General features: G+C 41.6%; 1 protein-coding gene across 1 annotated transcript in view; it reads left to right on the top strand.

Annotated features, from left to right (window-relative positions):
* Window positions 1–13,305: 13,305 nt before the first annotated feature.
* LOC101945008 (vitellogenin-2-like) overlaps window positions 13,306–21,323 on the top strand; it is a 35,847-nt gene continuing 27,829 nt past the window's right edge. The window contains exons 1-10 of the mRNA XM_005294474.4: window positions 13,306–13,383; window positions 13,620–13,640; window positions 13,835–13,986; window positions 16,275–16,526; window positions 16,711–16,872; window positions 17,051–17,199; window positions 17,962–18,112; window positions 18,233–18,390; window positions 18,476–18,641; window positions 20,920–21,045. Coding sequence (XP_005294531.2) covers window positions 13,344–13,383; window positions 13,620–13,640; window positions 13,835–13,986; window positions 16,275–16,526; window positions 16,711–16,872; window positions 17,051–17,199; window positions 17,962–18,112; window positions 18,233–18,390; window positions 18,476–18,641; window positions 20,920–21,045 — 1,377 coding nt within the window. The 5' untranslated portion in view covers window positions 13,306–13,343. The remainder of the gene's footprint in view (window positions 13,384–13,619; window positions 13,641–13,834; window positions 13,987–16,274; window positions 16,527–16,710; window positions 16,873–17,050; window positions 17,200–17,961; window positions 18,113–18,232; window positions 18,391–18,475; window positions 18,642–20,919; window positions 21,046–21,323) is intronic.

Here is a 21,323-nt window from a genome sequence, read left to right as displayed (position 1 = left end):
GTTATTCTGTGTGTTGGGTCAAACCTGGCTTAGCTCTTGCTTTTGTTCGCTGAACGCTTTGATGTGATTCATGTAAGCCGTTAAGCATGTCCTGCCATGTTGTTAATTAATTAACCTTGTTCTAATGAAACACTGTAGTGTCTTTCACAGCCCAATATGGCTGCCTGGCCAGCCCTCATGTACAACACTGTGTAAGGTGTGCATTACAGGACTTCTCTGCATCCTCCTTCAGTTTGGTTAACAAATGTCTGCTGAGTGTGGCGGTGATCTCAACTGCAGAGACAACCTTTTCTTCAGTGATGTCACCATCTGTAGTATGTTTCACTGTTTGATGATGTGTTACTCCTGGGCGATTCTGCACCAAAAAATTAAAAATTCTGCACACATTATTTTAAAATTCTGCATATTTTATTTGTCTAAATAACACTATATAATCATACTAGTTTCAAATATTATGGTAATTTATTTCAAAATACAGGCACAAAAAATCGCGCCCCCCCCCCCCCTCCGCAGGAGTAGAGCGTTAAAGAAACCCCTACAACAACCCTGTTCCTGTTTCTCTGCCACCTCCACCCCCAGAGCCCAGCTGCGGGGCGCCCACCCAGCCCAGACATCTGAACCTCCTATGACCCCAGAGCCCAGCCATGGGGCACTCCCGCCCGGACCAGAGCCCAGTAGCAATTGTTTCAGTGGAGCAGTCAAAGATGCTTCATCTAGGATGTATTGTACAAAGAATCTGATCATCCCCAGGATCCTCTGTAGGAGGTTTCATGTTAGCTATGGCTTCAACCTAACTGTTATCTGGTGTGATTCCTTGTAATGAGGGACTGTGTCCCATGTCTTTGACTTCTTTTACCCTGAACTGGATTTTATCTGGGTTGAACTTGGCATTCTCTCTTGAACCCTTGCCATCACTTTCTTCAGTGTCTGACCATGTTCTGCCTGAGTTGATGGCATCAACTTGATGCTGCTATGAGCATGTCAGTCACTATTATGTGGAAGCCTGCAATATCTCCAAATGTTTCATTGTGTTTTTGTTGAAACACTTCACTAACTGACTTTATTCTAAACTATAGATTGAAAAAATTATAGCTGCCCTAGGGTGTACTGAAAGTGCCTAGTTCAGATGACTCCTTATCTAATGTTGTTTGCCAGTATCCATCATTCTCATCTAGAATAGTTAACGTGCTTTTACTAGGTAGTTGGTCCATATACATATATGATGCTTCCCATGGAACTTTCCTAGTCCCCAGAAAATTTGCGGGTATTGTGTAATCAATTCTTCTTTAGTGCTGGATGTGCAGCGTACCTATTCTGTGTATTAGGGTGTTGCCGTGTGTAAGCTTCTCTGCCTAACTGTGGCATTGTAGATGCCTTAATGATGAAGAACTGGCCCTGGTATTGGCCTTGGTTGTTGCTGCTGTTAGGTTGATTTCTCCTTCAGAGTCTATGCTGGAACCACCATATACTGTGAGCACAACATCAGGCTGCTTTGTCTGGATGGGACCTGGTATCTTTTTTTCAAAAAATGATTTGGTAAAACTTTATCTTAGGTCTCTGTATCAAGCTTGAATTTCATAGGAACATTCCTTATATACAGTGCAGAGTACCATGGCTCTGCTGAGTGTACTCTACAATTTCTATTACCCTGTAACACTGTGTAGTGAGCAGAGGTGGCCTCCCTCCGGACCTGAGAAGGAGGGCCCTTTACCTTCCCCTGGTGGGTGGAGCCAGGAAGTGCAGGGATGGGACAGGAAGTATAAAGAGAAGTCCCTGTAGCTCAGTTGGTACTGGACCAGGAAAGGAGGTGGACGCCTCTGCTAGAGAGCTGAGAGCAGGATCCTAGACCAGCAGCTGAGCAGACCAGCACCCTACTAACCCAGGTGGCCCTGAGGAATGACCTGAAGGGACACCGCCCAACTGCAAAGCAGTGAGATGGAGCTTGGTGCTGATAGAGCAATGCTGGCAGAGTGGGGTAAGAAGTAGTCCGGAAGAACCAGACATTGGTCAGGTAGTGCAGTAGGAACATACTACCAACCATAGGGTTACCATATTTCAGCAAGCAAAAAAGAGGATGGGCGGAGCCCCGCTCCTGTCCTGCCCTGGCCCCGCCCCTGCCCCACCCACTTCCCGCCCCCCTCAGAACTCCCCCCCCCCTACCTAAGCCTCCCTGCTCCTTGTCCCCTGACTGCCCCCTCCTGAGACCCTCCCCCCATCCTAACTGGCCACCTAGGACCCTACCCCCTACCTGTGCCCTGACTGCTCCAACCCTTATCCACACCCCCACCCCCAGACAGACCCCTGGGACTCCCATGCCCCATCCAACCATTCCCCACCCCCTGACAGCCCCCCCCAGAACTCCCGACCCATCTAAACCCCTCTGCTCCCTGTCCCATTGACTGCTCCGATCCCTCTCCCCACTCCTGCCCCCTGACAGCCCCCCCCCAGAACTCCCAACCCCCCCCCGCTCCTTGTCCCCTGACTGCCCCCTCCTGGGACCCCTGCTCCTAACTGCCCTCCAGAACCCCACCCCCTATTTATGTACAGGCGTGACTACCTGCCCTTTCCTGGTTACTATACGCGGCCAGTCCGCATCCACATCCAGTAGTTAAAATAAATAAATAAATAAACTAATGATTTAAATTGGAATTTCATCCATTAATAAGTATTTATTATTATAGTTAAAACCATTCTATTGAAGGGCAGATATTAAATAACACTAAATATGTTAATGTTCAAAACAATATTAAAAATTTGAAAATTTAGAGCATGGAAACCAAAATAGCTAAAATTTAGTTTTGGCAAGATACACGGAATGGAAACTCCGGGATCTTTACCTGTCACTGAATATAGCCATCATACCAATAGTGGAATATAAAACAAGTCTACATATACTCTCCTTAAAATTTTTACTTCTGTCCATTCCCAATAATTGTAACAAATCATTATTACCTTCACTCCACTTGCCACGCGCCCCAAGCACAAAACCAAAGAAGTGGATATTTTTACCTCCCGTTAAGTTTTTAATTTCTTCCTCTAACTCAAGATAATAAGCCACCTTCTCACTGTGGGCTTGTTCCAAACTTCCGGCATTATCCTCCCATCGCACTGTAACATCAACCACCACTGCTGTATCTCCCTTTATAAATATAATATCCGGCTTTCTTAACTCACCCTTACTATTTCTCAAATGGGGCTCTATCATTGCCTTCCACCCTAATTTACCAACCTTATCCACAACTGCAGACACTACTCTATTATGTCTTTTTATCCTAGCATTCTTAGTCTTATAACATTGTCCTGAGATATGGGGAACTGTCTCCCGCACTTTACCGCACCATCTACAAAGAGCATTCACACCTCCTCTTCCTCTTGCTAATGTCTCCCTAGTAGGATAAATATTTGCCCTAAGCTGCAATGCTGCGATATACGCTGACGATTTAACTTTACTAGAGTTTCTAAAAATCGAATTACTAATTAAATCATTTTTAAAATATTTTATCCCTATTCCCTGACATCTCAGTTCCGACCATCTTAAAAATTCCTCTTCCCTCCATTTCTTGGGATGAGATGTTACTGCACTAAATGACAATATTTTATCCACAAGATTTTCTCCTGCATATAGATAAGATAGGTCCATCCAATCATCTCTCGAGACAATATGTCTCCTCCATTTACGAATTAACATATTTGGGATTTGCACACTAAACTTAGTGAGAGCTAAACCACCATCCCTACCTCTAGAATAAAATATCCCATCTGTGGTACACTGAGGTAAATGTAAAATCTCTTTAACTATTTTTCTAACTAACACATCAAGATCGTCTAAAAGATTAAAAGGGGGTTCTATTAAAAGAAGATTATAAAATAGCTTCGGTAAGATGTATGTCTGTAAAATTAATATTTTTTTGGGCCGGTTTTAATGGGGCCTTAATTAAATTCTCACTCCAATCTTTCAATTTTTCTTTAAGTACGGGTCCCCCTACACCTATCCAGGGATCTATTCTAGCCCCTAAATATTTTTCAAAATCCCCTGGTTGAACATATTCAATCTTCTCTGACCCTATCTGCCAATTATCCTTAGGATTAACTACATAGGTTTTATGTTTAGTTAAAATATGAAAGCCTTTCGTTTTCTTCACATTAACAGAGAGATTAGTATTTTTACAAAACTCCTCTAAGATACCCAAATTTTTAATCATTCCTTTATATGAGCTACTTAAAATTGCCACATCATCGGCAAAAGCCAATGACGTGACACTATTACCCTTAACATAAAAACCACTTCCTTCTACTTCTAATCTAGTTAAAAGGGGATCCATAGCAATATTAAACAAAATTGGGGACAACGGGTCACCCTGCTTGACCCCCCTCCTAATTAAAATAGACTCAGTAGCTTCATCACCCACCCATACCCTAGTTGTGCAATTATCATAAAGGTCCCTAATAATATCTATAAAATGTTCATCTATACCAAATCTTCTCAACCCGGCTATTATATGTCCGTGTCCCACAGAATCAAATGCTTTAGCCAGATCTACGAACACTATTGCAATTTCATTCCCATTTCGTTTAGCCCCTTTAATCAAATTATCTAATATAGCAATATTTTCCTCACACCCAGGGGCGGATATAAACCCTTTTTGTCTACTACATATCTTAACTATTTCCACCAGTCTTTTTGCTAATATTTTGGTATAGATTCTAATCCAAACTGACCCAATTGTCAATGGTCTCCAAGATGTTAACTTCTTCATTTCCTCCTCATCTTGTGTCTTTGGTATTAAAATCGTTCTATTTTTCTTAAATTCATCTGGTACCTGTCTATTTAGAAACCATATATTAAAAATTTTTGTAAGTATTAAGGAGTCTAAATTAAAAATATCCCACAAATTGCTCACTTTTACTTTATCTGGGCCAGGAGCACTATCTTTTCTTATTTCTGTTAAAGCTATTCTAATCTCATCCACAGAGATCGGACTCATTAATATATCATTATCCGCATTCTCTGTGGATGATGGCCACCCTATCATATTACCATGTCCAATTGTTCCCAAAATATTTACATAGTATTCCTCAATTTCTTTCATAGGGATAGCACACTTAGCCTTATCTGGCTCTCCCATTATAATGCGAGTCAATCTTCTTCTATCCTTATCAAATAATTGTTGATAGAATTTATACTTAGCTTTCTTTGTAGCATATCTCCTAATTGCATTAAATTGCTTCCTTCTCCCCTCCTTTCTAATCTTCCCTTTTCCTTTATTCCTCAACTCTATTTGACTTTCATTTCTAGGGTCCTGTCCCTCTACTAATGAATAACATAATTTTTCCAACATTGCCCATCCGAGAGCTTTTGTTAAATCCTCCTTTAATAATCCTTCAATTTCCCCTAAACTATTTATTATTTCTCTTCCCTCCCTACTTTGTTTTCCCCGTTTACATATTTTCTCCACTAAATCCACTTCTGGATGTCCTTTTAGTGGGAAAATTCTCTCTCTTGGGGGTGGAATTTCTAATATATTTACTCTAATGTCCTCTACCTCAGTCACTTCCTCCCTATCTCCTGTTACCACTAACTTCTTCTTTGCTAATTCTCGTCTTTTATCTGATATTTGTTTATTCGTTTTGGTCCTCATCTCGCTCTCAATACATTTATTTATATTCCTTTTCCCAATATATTTCCTTTCCAACTGTATAAGCTGCGCAACCTCATCTTTAGTCCATATACGAGATCTAGTCGATCCCTCTTTGATCTTACTTTTAGCAGCCATATCTTCTTTTCTTTGCTCATTCCTCACAGCAGGGTGTCTATGTCTACAGTGTTGGCTCAATCCAGATCTAGTATGAAAACCAAGCCCACAGACCGAGCACGTATGGCTCTTCATTGGGGTATCCGCCTTCTTGGGTATGCACTTGGGGTAGTGGCAAGCTATATTATGATATTGAGAAGATTTTCCACATTTACTACATACAACTCGTATGGCTTTACTTTTATGAACCACATTAATGTGTTTGGCCCATTTACCAAATGTTGGTAATATCTGGGGACATATTGGACAATTAAAACTATCAACGGGATACTCTAAATAAAAAACCCCATCCTTCCATGAACTACTTTCTAATATATTTATATTACTACCAATACTGTTAAGATCCTTATTACGATCCCTATTAAAATCAGTACTTGATTCCCTAACATATGGATCATCAAATGTACTTAAATACTTAAAATCTGGATTAAAACTGTCCATAGTTAAATCATTAAAAGTGTCCCTTGTAAAAACCATCGGTAAGATAGATAAAATCTCCTCACCATGATCATCACAAACATTCTCCTCTACCTCCTCTCCATGCTCCACTGGGAGGACTTGATTCTCACTCTCATTCTCATGAGACTTCATTATAGTCCACACCATTTTATCCATTGGTCCAGCGACCCTGATCACACCCCTAATATATTTAACACTGTCAGCCGGGGCATCAAAGCCAACAGCGGGGGCGTTATTAACCCGGTCCAGCGCCAATCCGGTATAAAAATATAAATTACTTTTTTCCATAGCTAAAAGATTTACCCTTCTCAGGGGAAACTAACCCTTTCCAGGGGGAAACTAACCCGTACCTGGGGGAAACTAACCCGTACCTGGGGGAAACTAACCCTTACCAGGGGGAGTCAACCCGTACCTGGGGGAGGCTACCCTTACCAGGGGGGCATCCATGTGGCACCATATGGGGCTGCCCAACCCCGTCCCACACCCCACTGAACGTGGGATGTGGGTTCGTCCTCCACAATCCGCCTGGCTATCCAAGCCAGTTACCGACTCTCACCACGAGGAGGTAGCGGTTGGACTTGCAATCCAGAGGCTTTCCTCAAAGAGGGGTCCCAAACAGCATAATGTCGAGCTCTAACGGGCGTGTGAGAAAAGGCTCAGATCTTGGTAGGGGTTGCCCCTATTGACCGGGCTCACGCCCACCCCCACCTCACCGATAACCCATTCTCTCACTACCCTCAGGCAATGTTTCCGTCCAAGCCCGACAGCTGAGAGGGTCCAGAGACGCATGGAGAGCCATTAAGAGAGCCTCCCTGTTCCTTGTCCCCTAACTGCCCCCTCCTAAGACCCCCCCAAACTGCCCCCCAGGACCCTACCCCCTACCCGTACCCTGACTGCCCAAAACCTTATCCACACACCCCCCAGAAAGCCCCCCCCTGAACTCCCAACCCCCCCGTCTCTTGACTGCCCCCTCCAGAACCTCCCTGCCCCTTCTCCGACCCCCTGGCTCCCTTGTTGTTGGCCTTCGGTTCGTCTAAGGTCTCTCTGGGAGCTTGCTGAGTCTGAGCCGTTCTCCCGGCACGCTGGCCAGCAGCGGGGGAGGAGCTCCAGCCTGCCGGAGGCGAATGCAGGGAGGGAGTGAGTGAGTGAGTGAGCTATGCTGCAGGGGGAGGAGGGGGAAGTGGAGGAGGGACTCTCTCTCGCTGTCGGAGCCACATGTAAGTGGCACCATCCGGCTGCCCTGTTAGCCGCGTGTGCTCTGCATGGAGGGAGGTAGGGAAGTCCGGACATTAACAAATTCCCCCCAGACGCTATTTTTACTTCAAAAGTCCGGACATGTCCGGGGGAATCCGGACGAATGGTAACCCTAACCAACCACCTAAGCAGGATGGAGACAGTGACTGAAATGCTCAGAAAGATTAGCGAGGCTACAATTTCAGAAAACCCAATAATAAAGGGGGATTTCAACTATCCCCATATTGACCTGGAACATGTCACCTCAGAGTGGGATGCAGAGATGAAATTGCTAGACACCATAAATGATAGCTTCTTGGAGCAGTCCTAGTACCCACAAAGGGAGAGGCAATTCTTGATTAAGTGCTGTACGAGATATGGTCCAAGAAGTGAATATAGCTGAAGCGCTTGGTAATAGTGACCACAATGTAATTAAATTTAACATCCTAGTAGGGGGGAAATACCAAAGGAACCCACCACAGTAGATTAAACTTCAAAAAGGAGAACTACAGAAAAATGAGGAGGGTAGTTAAATGGAAATTTAAAGGAACAGTCACAAAAGTGAAATGCCTGCAAACTGCCTGGAGACTATTTAAAAACACCATAATAGAAGCTCAAACTATATGTATACCCCAAATTAAAAAAAAAAGTAAGAGAACAAAAAATGCCACCATAGCTAAACAACAGAGTAAAAAGAAGCAGTTAGCCGCTAAAAGGCATCCTTTAAAAATTGGAAGTCAAATCCTAGTGAGGAAAATAGAAAGGAGCATAAACTCTGACAAGTCAAGTATAAAATAATTAGGCAGGACAAGCAAAATTTGAAGAGCAACTAGCAAAAGACATGAAAAGCACCAGCAATTTTTTTTTTAAAGTACGTCAGAAGCCAGAAGCTTGACAAACAATCGGTGGGGCCACTGGACAATCAAGGTGCTAAAGGAGCATTCAATGAACACAAGGCCAGTGTGGAGAAGCTAAATGAATTTTTTGCATCAGTCATCACTGCACAGTATGTGTGGGAGATTCCTAAACCTGAGCCATTATTTTTAGGTGACAAATCTGAGGTACAGTCCCAGACTGAGGTGTCAATAGAGGAGGTTTTGGAACAAATTGATAAATTAAACAGTAATAAGTCACAGGATGCAGTCACCCAAGAGTTCTGAAGGAACTCAAATATGAAATTATAGAACTACTAACTGTGGTATGTAACCCATTGCTTAAATTAGCCTCTGTACCAGATGATTGGCAGATAGCTAATATAATGTCATTTTTTTAAAAAGGCCCCAGACTCTATCCTGGCAATTACAGGCCTGTAAGCCTAACTTCAGTACCAAGCAAATTGATTGAAACTACAGTGCAGAATAATCAGACACATAGATGAGCGTGATGTGTTGGGGAAGAGTCAACATGGCTTTCAGAAAGGTAAATCATGCCTCACCAATATTATTAGAATTCTTTGAGGGGGTCAACAAACATGTGGACAAGGGTGATCCAAGGTCCCTCAGCAAAGTAAGCTGTCATGGGATAAGAAGGAAGGTCCTCTCCTAAATCAATGACTGGTTAAAAGAAAGGGTAGGAATAAATGGTCAGTTTTCAGAATGAAGAAAGGTAAATAACAGGGTCCCCCTGGGATCTGTATTGGACCATATTCATAAATGCCACTGTTTACTCCTTTTTCCAGACCAATGTTTGCAGATGATACAAAATTATTCCAGATAGTTAACTCCAAAGCAGACTGTGAAGAGTTACAAAGAGATCTCACAAAACTGGGCAACTGGGCAAAAAAATGGCAGATGAAATTCAATGTTGACAAATGCAAAATAAAGCACATTGGAAAACATAATCCCAACGATACATATAAAATGATGGAGTCTAAATGATGTTACCACTCAAGAAAGAGACATTGGAGTCATTGTGGATAGTTCTCTGAAAATATTCCCTCAATGTACAGTGGCAGTCAAAAAATGTTAGGAACCATTAGGAAAGAGATTGATAATAAGACAGAAAACATCATACCACCACTTATAAATCCATAGTACACCTACACCTTGAATACTGTGTGCAGCTCTGGCTGCCGCATTTCAAAAAATATATATTAGAACTGGAAAAAATACAGAGAGGGGCAACAATGTTTAGGGCCCTGGAACAGCTTCCCTATGAGGAGAGATTAAAAAGACTGGGATTGTACAATTCAGAAAAGCGAGGATGACTAAGGGAGTATATGATAGAGGTACTCTAAAATCATGAATGTTGTGGAGAAAGTGAATAAGGAAGTGTTATTTATCCCTTTACATAACACAAGAACTAGGGGTCACCAAATGAAATTAATAGGCAGCAAGTTTAAAACAAACAAAAGGAAGTACTTCTTTACATAACACACAGTCAACTTGTTACCATGGAATGTTGTGAAGGCCAAAAGTATAAGTGGATTCAAAAAATAATTCAATAAGTTAATGAAGGTTAGGTCCATCAATAGCTAGTAGCCAAGGTGGTCAGGGACACAACACCATGCTCTGGGTGTCCCTGAACCTATTATGGTCAGAAGCTGGGACTGGATGACAGGGGCTGGATCACTCAGTAAATTACTCTGTTTTGTTCATTCCTTTTGCAGGGTCTGGCACCAGCCACTGCTAGAAGACAGGATACTGGGCTAGATGGACCATTGGTCTGGCCCAGTACAGCCATTGTTAAAGTCTTATTTACATCTACCTTTGAACTGGGCAGTGGGATTCCCAGCTTGCGTAGACGTCACTGCGCTAGCGCTGCTTGAGTTAGCTCACTAAAAACAGCAGTGCCTGGGCAGCAGGTCTGACTAGCTGTCTGAGTATGTATACCCCTCCCAGACTCCTTGGGTTTGTACCCAGGCAGCTAGCCCGAGTAACTGCACTGCCCATGCTACCCTGGCTACCCTGCTATTTTTAGCACACTAGCAAGCAGCGCTAGCACAGGTACATCTACACCCAGCTGAAGGTAGACATGGCCAGTGTGTCTCAGTATTCTGTATCTTCTGTTTGGTTCCTGCTGGTCTGCTGATTGCAGTTTCTTGTCTGTGTGTGGTAATTTGATGCACTGTTCTCCTGACAAAAACAACCGCTTCATGTGAAATGTGGTCACATCTGTTACCATGTCATGCTTTCTAGCATGGACAGGGAGCCGAGAGTGTCTTTCTTGTGAGTATACTACAATCTCTATACTTTGGGAAGTGAGACCAGGAGTGTACAGTTTAACCCACAACTGTCTTTATAACAAGATGGCTCCTACAGACTCTGAGCATGCAGACCCTGAGTGTGCCTCCGTCATGTGAGAGACCTCTTTCACTGGGAGGCCCTCCAGTGATTACACATGACTAATTTTAAAGAGAGAGGACTACACTATGTTACAGTGAGAGGAGCCGCTGCACCTTTTGCCTGACATAGAATAGAGCTGAACATCAGCTCCAAACAGGCTGGTGAGGAAAATGCAGTGAAGGCTGGCATAGGGGCCCATGGGATCTGTCAGCATGGTACATTAGCCAAGAACCCCCCGACATAGGGAACAGGGAGAGATCAGCTGCTGTTGCAGCCTGCCTGGAAAAAATTCTCTTATGTAGTGTCTCATATAAAGCCAGTTATTTTGTGTGGGGTCGGGAAGGAATTTTCCACCGGGTCAGATTGGCAGAGACCCTGCAGGCTTTTCACCTTTTCGCCATGTGCAGCATGGAGCACAGGTCACTTGCAGGTTTGAAGTAGTATAAATGGTGGATTCTCTGTAACTTGACGTCTTTAAATCATGATTTGAGGACTTCATTATCTCAGCCCAAGATTATGGATCTATTACAGGAGTGGGTGGGTGAGGGTCTGTGGCCTGCAATGTGCACAAGGTCAGATTAGATGATCATGATGGTCCCTGCTGGCTTTATAGTCTATGAATCTAGGATGAATTACACCTTTCAAATCTATTCAGTTCAGATACAAACACTCTTAGTTCTGAAAGATAAGGCTGGCTTCTCTCTTGCTCTTTGTATAGAGTGAAATATTACTTTTTCTTATCAAGTATTTAATAGGAAGGGGAAAAACAGATTTGGGCTTAATGCTATCATTACGAATCAGAAGAAACCGCTGATCAAGAAGCAACATCTACATTTTCTCAGACCTTATAAAAAAGAGAAAATTTGAGGAGCTAAAAATAATCCCCGCCATTCAATTATATCGGAAATTACACCAGGGACCCAAAAAACTTAATTTAGTAAAACTAAATCACCTGACTTGGCTAAGCTTGACAGCTCAATTTATGTAAAATTCAGTGAATTATTGCTCCATATTGAAATAAACTTTATTTTAGATTTGCTAAGAATAATAAATTAAATCTAGGCACTTTGACTGAAAACAAAAGGGAGAGTCACTTGAAATGTGAAAATTACAGCCCTCTTGCTTATGGCTCAACTCCTGCTCCCCATACTCACAGAAGTAATCCCATTGACGTAATAATTCTGGCAGGGTGTTTAGAATCAGACATTCAAATATTAATAAGTCACCCATCATATCAGAGTCTGTATGATCCAGCAATATTCCTGCTGGGATAAAACTGCTCCCCCGCATACTTCCCTTACTCTGCAACACAGTTCAACCTGCCCACATGAGTGGAGAGAAACATTCTGACTTATGGGTTCAGCTGCACTGCAGTATAAACCCTGGTCTGTGGGATCTGCACTTGTGGACTTGATGTTGCCAAGCCTGTGCCTGAATGTCCACATGGCATTGTAAACCTGGATTTATAGTTGTTGGCCCCGGGGTCTCGCAATTGTGGTAATGCATCCATACTGCACTACACAGCCCTTCTGACTCAGGTCTGCGGCTTGGGCTGCATCACACTGCACCATGTCGAGGCTTGGACCTGAGTCACAGTGGGACTCGAGCTTGGACCCGTCCCTGGGGGTGTGAGGGGGTCTATGGGGCAGGGCTGATGAGAGGAAGGGAAAGAGAGGGCAATTGTACTGGGGCCCCAAGCTCAGGTGCTGCCCCCCCAAGTCTGTAACTTCAGTGTAAATAAAGTGAAATGCAGGGGGTGAGGCCTCCAGTGAACATGACGTTCCGGGGCCCCGTATTTCTCTTGGCTGGCTTGGACCTGGGTCCTGAGAGTTTACTAACCCAAGCCAGAAAGATTTTGTGTTAGGCCAATGTGAGGTTTGGGCTGAAACCTGCATCTCAGGTTTACAATACAGTATAGAGATACCCTAAGTTATTAACACCTCTTTCTCATAACAAATAGAGACAAAAAAAGTTCATTACCTTTTTTTCCGGTCATAGCCGTTGTAACAATTAGGCAAGTTTAATATTGCTATGTTACTTTAGTATATGCACAAATAGTATATAAAATGAAACTTTTTTGTATGGTTACTAAGATAATGACAACCTTGTGACACTCTGCTTGTCTGGTGTTTTTGCACAATTCTTCTGAGCCATTATCAGTTAGATAAGCTTTTGTGCCTTATGTCAGGTCAGAATAACCAGGACAAAGTTATCACAAACATTACAGCACCAGAAACTTCCAGAAAATAAGGATCATCAACAATTTCCCTTATGAATTAAATATTTTGTTTTAAAACGATCCTTTAAAAAAAAACCTGTTTTGAAAGTTATTTTCAAAAGGTATAAATGGCTCGGGTGGAACGATCAGAGTGGGAATATGCCAACGATACCTTCAGTTCAGAATAAAAAGTCAACAGCATCAGAAAAAAAATGTTTGAGTAACTTGATAAAAAGTTGATAACTCAACAAAATTCACCCCAGCAGTGCCCACCAGTTAATAATTCTTCTTCTATAAAAGCAGCATGTTCCCCTGAGAGCTTCTTTCACCTTCATCATGAGGAGAATCATACTGGCACTGGTGTTCACTTTTGTGGGTAAGTTCCTTTCTTCCAATAATACTTGGCTGGGATGTTCAGAGGGGGCCTGAAGAGATTAGGCACCCAAATCTCTTTGACTTTCACGTGAGATGGAGCTGACCTCCCTTAGGCACCTTTTAAAGCCCTAGTCACAAGCTTTATTGGAGTTTTATGGATAAGTCAGTATATTAAATGTGAAGTCAAAATAGTTGTTTTCAGTGTCTCACATATCCATTTGATTTTTTTCCCCACAGGGAGTCAGAAATATGACATTGGTAAGTCTACTGCTCATTTTTAATTAATGAATCTAACTCTGCCATCATATGTACTGGTACATCTACCACTGAAGTCTCCTGTTTTTCTGGTGGTAGAATTGGGCATGTGACTTTTTGTTGCGATGATGACGATGAACTATAATGTCACAAAAATGTTAGCACAAGTAGATATTTCAACTACTTTTTTTTATTAGAACCTGGTTTTAGTAACAGCAAGACCTACTTGTACAGCTATGAAGGCCTCATTCTGCATGGTCTGCAAGACAGAGGATTGGCAAGAGCTGGGCTGAGGCTGACATGCAAAGTAGAGATCAGTGGATTGTCACACAACTATCACATGCTGAAGGTAAATGACAATGTATATGAAGGAAAGCAAGCAAGCAAAGGAAGATGCATTGAATAGTAATGGAAGTTATAGTAATACATCCAGGCCTATGTAATGGACTGGCAGCTGGAGAACAATTAGAATCCTAGGACCCTGATCTTGGCAACATACAAAGGGCCTGTAAAGCTGGTGTAACCAGTCAGTTAAGGATTTCCCCTGGCATGGGGAAATCCCCAGATAGTACAGAGTCAGTGTGTTCAGCTGTATACTCCCCCCTCCCAGTTCCAAGTGCAGGTGCTCAGCTAAGGAGGTGGCTGGGGAAAGAGGGCATGACTGAGTGTTGTAGTGCTGCTGCTGTCTTTGGCTGCCACAATGCAGAGCTATTGCAGACTGTTTCAAATTAGAGCAGCACTAAGGCTGCTCTTAGTTGTGTTAGGAGCTGACTGGTCTCTGGGTGGCCCCAGGATGTGGTGGTGAAGGTGGTATAAAGTCTTCTTTGCCACCCACCAGGATTTTGTACCTAGCCAGATCTAAGAATTGGTCTCTAGCTGATCCTGTAAGTTGCTGAATGCCCCTGTCTCCTGGTGGTTTTGCTGGAAGCTGAGAAGTTCAGAGCACTCAGCACTCCACAGCAGTAGGTGCCCAAAAAGTTTTGAAGAACTCAGATTGCTTATGGAAAATTACAGATATGGGGTAGATCCTACTACCATAGAAGTCAAAAGCAAAATCCCCATTGATGTTAATGGAAGCAGGAGCAGGCACCAGATCTATAGATGCTTTTCAAAACTAAGTTATATAATTTGCTTGAAGGCTGTATTCACATAATTACCATAATGACTGAAAAATATCAGAGGCATTTGTTAAAATAACTGTCCTTGCAAATACTTTATCAGACAAACATGATGTTTTAAAAAGAAAGTTAATAAAAATTCAAGAATGAAATAACCCCATTTTGTCATATTTTTTCCATAGCTTGAGAAAAGCTGAATGTTGTAGATAAAATGTCACACCTGGTTTTATTGTTTAGCTTAATTTTTATTCAGAACTGGAGAATTACAACAATAATATCCCAGCTCTAGGAGTGTTCCTGTTCATTAGAAAAAATACATTCAATGGTTTAAAACATGGCAAGAGAAAAGGGGCTAAGCATCTAAGCAAATGGAAATAAGAGACAAATGTGGGGAAATATATATATATATATATATATACACACACACACATTGCCAGAATTTGGCCCAGAAGCTATTTTTCTTTGTTACATTTACTGTAACAAATGGATTTGTGCCACACCAACATAATTTATGATGTACCTCACTGAACGATAGGATAATGATGACACAAGGAAAGATCTGAATGGAAACAATATAATATCTGTTAGAAATATTTATTCACTTTGCTAAATTCTGATCACGGTTATACTGGAGACACCCAGCTGAACTCTTATGAGTTTCACTGGTGTAAAAGAAACCAAAAATTGACCCTAAATGTCTATTGTTTCTGTAGCCCTGTCTTTACATCACTGAGGGCAACGTGCAGGGATTCTGAATGACAGAATATTGAAGTAGGTTAAAATGACAAAGGGGCAGTCCACACTTATCAGCAGTCACTAATCAAGGCTTAGAATAAAATCAGAATTATATATAGGAGATGTCCTGTTTTTACAGTCCTCTTGCCCCCACATCTCTAGATTACAAGCAAGTACTTGTAAAATTAAACACCTTTTATAGGCTGCTAGCACTATAATTGGTTCACATCTCCAGAGGGAAGGGCATAATATCTGTGCTGGTGGGAACCAGAGATCCTTCCTCCTCCCCTATTAAAAACAATGGTCCTCTCATTCTCCTAACCAATGATGTTTTGTGCTGCAGTGGCCAGCAGCCATAATTCTAAACATTTGTATATGGAGGCACACATAAGCAGTGTTTCGGCTGCGCTTCCCAGAACACTTTGTGTGAAAGCTGACTGAAGCTTTGGGGATAGGGAAGGTATTTCCCTCCCCAGCAGATAGTCTGTGTAATCAGAGTTTTCACTCTCCACTTGAACATTCAGATGGCACTACCAGGTTTGTGGGACTAATGAAGGTTGCATGATTTGTTTTATTCTGTCAGAACTTTGGGTAGGCAGAAATCCTTTGTGGAAATTGTGTCTTGACAGCCTCATCCCAGACCCAAATACAGGAAAGGAAAGGAGATAATTTTATGCAATGTTTGGACAAGAGCCTTTGTGATGGAGCTCAGATTCTTCTCTCAGGGAAATATTTTTAACTGACAAAAATTTTGACAGGTGTGATGTCTGTATTTTGTTCTCAGATCCTATCTCCACAGCTGGACGAATACAATGGAATCTGGCCCAGAGATCCATTCACTCGATCTTCCAAACTCATCCAGACAATTTCATCATGCCTCACCCAACTCTTTAAGTTTGAATACAACAGAGGGCAGATTGGGAACATTTATGCCCCCAAAGATACTCCTGTCACATGTGTTAACCTAATGAGAGGGATTCTGAACATGTTGCAGATAACTCTCAAAAAGTCACAGAATGCATATGACTTGCAAGAGGTTTGTTTTTCCTTTCTAATTCTACTTTGCCATGAGAACAAACATTCATTTTTTATTATAATTTTATTATATATTTTGGTTCAGATACAGTTTCCAGGAAGGTTACTTGTTCACCTGCTCCTTGTCCTGGAATTAAAGTCTGTTTCAAATGAGAAATGCAATTAAGCTCTATCAATCTCTATAGGCCGGGATTGGAGGTGTCTGCCATACAAGGTACATTATCCAGGAAGACAAGAAGAGTAACCGAATCACAGTATTCAAAACCAAAGACCTCAACAACTGCCAGGATAAAGTGCTGAAGAACATTGGAATGGCTTACATCCGCCCTTGTGCTACTTGCCCACTGGTATGGAACATATAAACCTATAATGCCAAATTAACTGCAGGCGTATACACATATCACTGAACTGATTTAAACAGAGATGGAGAATACTCATTTCAATGGTGAATTTGGCCCATTCATAATAAAGCTGGAGTTAAACAATGGTCTGTTCTCATTTACTATGAGTTCTTTGCCCTTTTAGAAAGAAAAGATCATAAAAGGAACAGCTGCATTCACCTACAAAATGAAATACACAGATGCTGGCACCCTGATCACACAAGCTGTATCCCAGCAGGTCTATCAGATCTCCCCTTTCAGTGAACCTGCTGGTGTTGCTGTCACGGAAGCAAGGTAGGCCTTAGCCATTACACTGTAAATGAGTATAATGATCAGAACTGGGAGAATACATTTAAAATACATTCACCAAGACTTTGGGAATAAAACAAAAATGCTGCAACGGGATGGTTCTTTTGTTAGTTTTTGGCATTCAGAGGAGTGATCTGGCCTTACGTGTCTCTACCTGTATCTATGTTTCTTCTCTGTAATTAATGCAGCCCAAATTGCTGTTCGTGGCATTTCACTTTTGCATAGGGTACGTGCCAGAGGTAAGTAAAATGAAATATCTGAGAAATGTAAATAACAGTAAGATGCTGTTAATACTAATGTCACCTCAGTTTGCCTTGTTAAAATGATAGAGAAGCTGTGAGATTTAAATCTAAACTTTTTACTGTAAAAATGTTCATGTTGTTGCAAGTTTCATACACGCTCATATTGTACACTTGATATTTTTAGCCAGAGATCTCCATGTGTTTACAAACTTCAGTTAAGCCTCACAACACCCTGATGGCTTATATAAATAACCAACATGGAGTGACTTGTTAATATTCTTACTGAACAGTTTGTTAACAATCTGCAAATGTAAAATGATAACCTCAAGAAATTTCAATGATTTTGAATAATGAATAAATTTGAGAATTTTCTGATCCATTTGCAGACAATGTGAAATTATTGTTGGAAGTCTTTCATTCAGCTATAATATCCACTGGATTTAGCTTAGACAAATGGAGCACCCAAAGTAAAATGTTATGCTACATTTCACTCTTTTCCTTGCAGGCAAGAACTTACTTTGAATGATATTAAAAACAGTCAAGCAAGCCCATCAGAAATTCAGTTGCAAAACTATGGAAGTCTTCGTTACGATTTTGCAAGAGAACTACTCCAGATGCCAATTCATCTAATAAAGATGAAAAATCCTAAATCACAGGTATGAGATGCTTAATATTTTAGGCTCTTTCATTATTTATAAAGCTAATGGAAGATCAGCAAATTATTTCAGACACTTAAGATATCTTGTAATCCCTTCTGCCTTCTGTTTTTGTATCAGATAATAGAAATACTGCAACAATTAATTCAGCATAATCAACAAGGGTACGATAGAGAAGCTCCAGCCAAATTCTTAGAACTTATACAGCTTTGCCGTGTGGCAACGCCTGAAAACCTTGAGTCTCTTTGGAAACAATGTGCCGATAAACCTCAATATAGGTAATTGACTGTATCACTCTCAAGCAACATTTCTGAATAGAGAAATTCTGACAATGAAAATAAAGGATGCCTCCTCTTTTTACAGGCGCTGGTTATTGAGCGCAATCTGTGCAGCAGGAACTACTGAGACATTCATGTTCCTTAAGCAAAAAATTCATAATGAGGACCTCAGCTATTTGGAATCAGCTCTGACTATCGCTCTCGCCTTCCATTTATCCAAAGCTGATGATCACACTTTACAAGCTGTAGCAGTGAGTACAATACAGAGGATCATTCCTCATTCTGTTGTCTTGTAATTCTTCTACTAGAGAGACAAGGTGCGGGGGGGGTGGTTAATATATTTTACTGGACTATCTCCTGTTGGTGAAAGAGACAAGCTTTCAAACGACACAGAGCTGCTCTTCAGGTGTAGGACAGGTACTCAGGGCAAGTCTACACTTAAAATGCTGCACTGGCACAGCTGCATGAGTGCAGCTGTAGTGCTTTAATGAAGACGCTCTACGCTGATGGGAGAAAGCTCTCCCATCGGTGTAGTTAATCCCCCACGAGAGATAGTAGCTATGTCAGCAGGAAAAGCCCCCCCACCGACATAGAACTGTCTATGCTGTCACTTATTAGGTTGGTATAACTACATCAGTCAGGAGTGGGGATTTTTCACATCCCTGAGGCCTGGTCTACACTAGGGGGGGATCGATCTAAGATACGCAACTTCAGCTACGAGAATAGCGTAGCTGAAGTCGACATATTTTAGATCGACTTAGAATCACTTACTTCGCATCCTCACGGCCCGGGATTGACGGCCACCTCTCCCCCGTCGACTCCGCTTCCGCCTCTCGCCGTGGTGGAGTTTCGGAGTCGACGGCAGAGCTATCGGGGATCGATTTATCCACGTCTACACTAGACGCGATAAATCGATCCCCGCTAGATTTACCCTGACGTACCCTGAGAGATGTAGTTATACTGAAGTAATGCTGCAGTGTAGATCTGCCCTTATTGTCATGCTAAACACAGGGTGGAACAGATTGTTTACCAGAAGTAGTTACATTCTGAGAGACTATTCAAAGTGAAGTGTCCAGTTAACATCACTGCAGCCATAGGATAGCAACATTATGAATTTAAGCTCCCAGGCTTGTCTTTTGAAGGTGTTGTGCAGGTTTCCTTTGAGGACGAGAACTGAGGGGTCAGATATGGAGTGATCATTTTGTGAAAAGTGTTCACCCACCCCGATATGGTGTTTTTAATCTTTAAACATTTTTCTGTTTGAGTTCATTTGAGAATGTAGTGATTGTCTAGTTTCACCCACATAGTTGTACTGGGGCATTTAGTGCATTGGATGAGATACACCACATGTTGTGACAGGCATGTGTAAGACCCATTGATCTTGAAAGATGTGTTGTGGTTTTTTTTATCATTATAGAAGTGGAGATACATCTGCAGGTTTTGCATCTGTTATGGCAGGGTCTGGTGCCGCTTTAGTTGGTAGGACCTGATATATGTGGAGCTTGCTTCTGATGATGAGCTTGGAGAGACCGGGCAGTTGTTTGAAGGCCAGAAGAGGGGGCCTGGGAAAGATTTCTTTCCAGATGTGGTCCCCATCGAGTCTGGATTGTAATTGTTGAGTGATACCCTGTATGGGCCCCAGTACGGGGTGGCAGGAAACAACTAGGTTTGCACAGTCAAAGCAGGTGTTTTTTCTGTATTGAAGCAGATTCTCTTGGTGTATTTGGATGGCCTGTTCCATGATGTGATCTCCTTCTCTGGGGGAGTGTCCTTGTTTGGTGAAGGCGATTTTAAGTGTGTTAAGGTGTACATCCTGGACTTTCCCCTTAGAGCATATTCTGTGGTATCTGAGTCCCCGGTTGTAGATAACAGATTTCTTGGTGTGTTTGGGGTGGTTACTGGATCTGTGAATGTAGGTGTGGTGATCCGTGGGTTTCTTGTATATAGTTGTCTATAGGATTCCATTGTTGAAGCTGATTGTGGTGTCCAGGATATTGGCGTGTGGTGTAATGTCCATGTGGTGGGTCCTCCTTCTACTAGTAGGCCACAATCCACTTTTATTAGTGAATTTACACAGTGATATGTGGTGGATATGACATATTTCCTCTTTAAAGCAGTTCACTGTAAAGTTATGGGTAATTAGAAAAATGTTGATATTTTGATGAAATTTTTCAATCATTGAAAATGTTTAAACACCTTGGATATTTGATGATAGCTGGTCAAATCCCCCCCAAAAATCTATGAAAATTTTTATCATTTTTTTTTGGCCAAAAATAGAAATGTGGACAATTTAGACCCACTCTGATCATTAATGTGTGAGAAAAATTAGTTACCGTCAGTAATATCACAGCAACTTCACATCCTGGTCATATGTCTGAAATTGTTACAAGTCTGATTTCTTTTTACTGAAAATACCTGGGAAAATCCAAGATAGTTTCTGGTTTGTTCTAATAGGTAAGGTGAACATTCAACTAAATATGATTTTTACTGGATACCAATATTAAGATGTGCTGCTTCTTACTTCTGCAGGATCTAGTGACCAGCTTCCGAATTCAGAGAGCTCCTATGCTTCGCAAGCTTGCTTACCTGGCATATGGTTCCATGATAAACAGATATTGTTCTGTGTCATCATCTTGTCCTAATAAAATTCTTCAGGTGAGTGGGTTTTATTTCAGATTTTTTAATACCTGAAGAAATTTCAGAAACTGCCTCTAGGTTAGTTCCCACCTAGTTGAGTGTAAATCAGGACAATGGAGGTTTAAATTCCATCATTTGCAGCTGTGATCAACTGCAAAATCACAAACAAAATTAGAAGGTGAGTGGAAGCTCTTTGAAAAACCTTAACCGTTCAGAATTTTGAATGCAAGTGGTGATAGTCCATAAGGAAAATGGATTCTCTAAACAAGTTGAAATTGAATTTACAATGAGTGGCA

Source organism: Chrysemys picta, chromosome 8 (assembly GCF_011386835.1).
Source record: "Chrysemys picta bellii isolate R12L10 chromosome 8, ASM1138683v2, whole genome shotgun sequence".
NCBI classification, from domain to species: domain Eukaryota; kingdom Metazoa; phylum Chordata; order Testudines; family Emydidae; genus Chrysemys; species Chrysemys picta.
The sequence above is the reverse complement of the archived record's forward strand: the minus strand, read 5'-3'. Positions and strand labels throughout refer to the sequence as shown.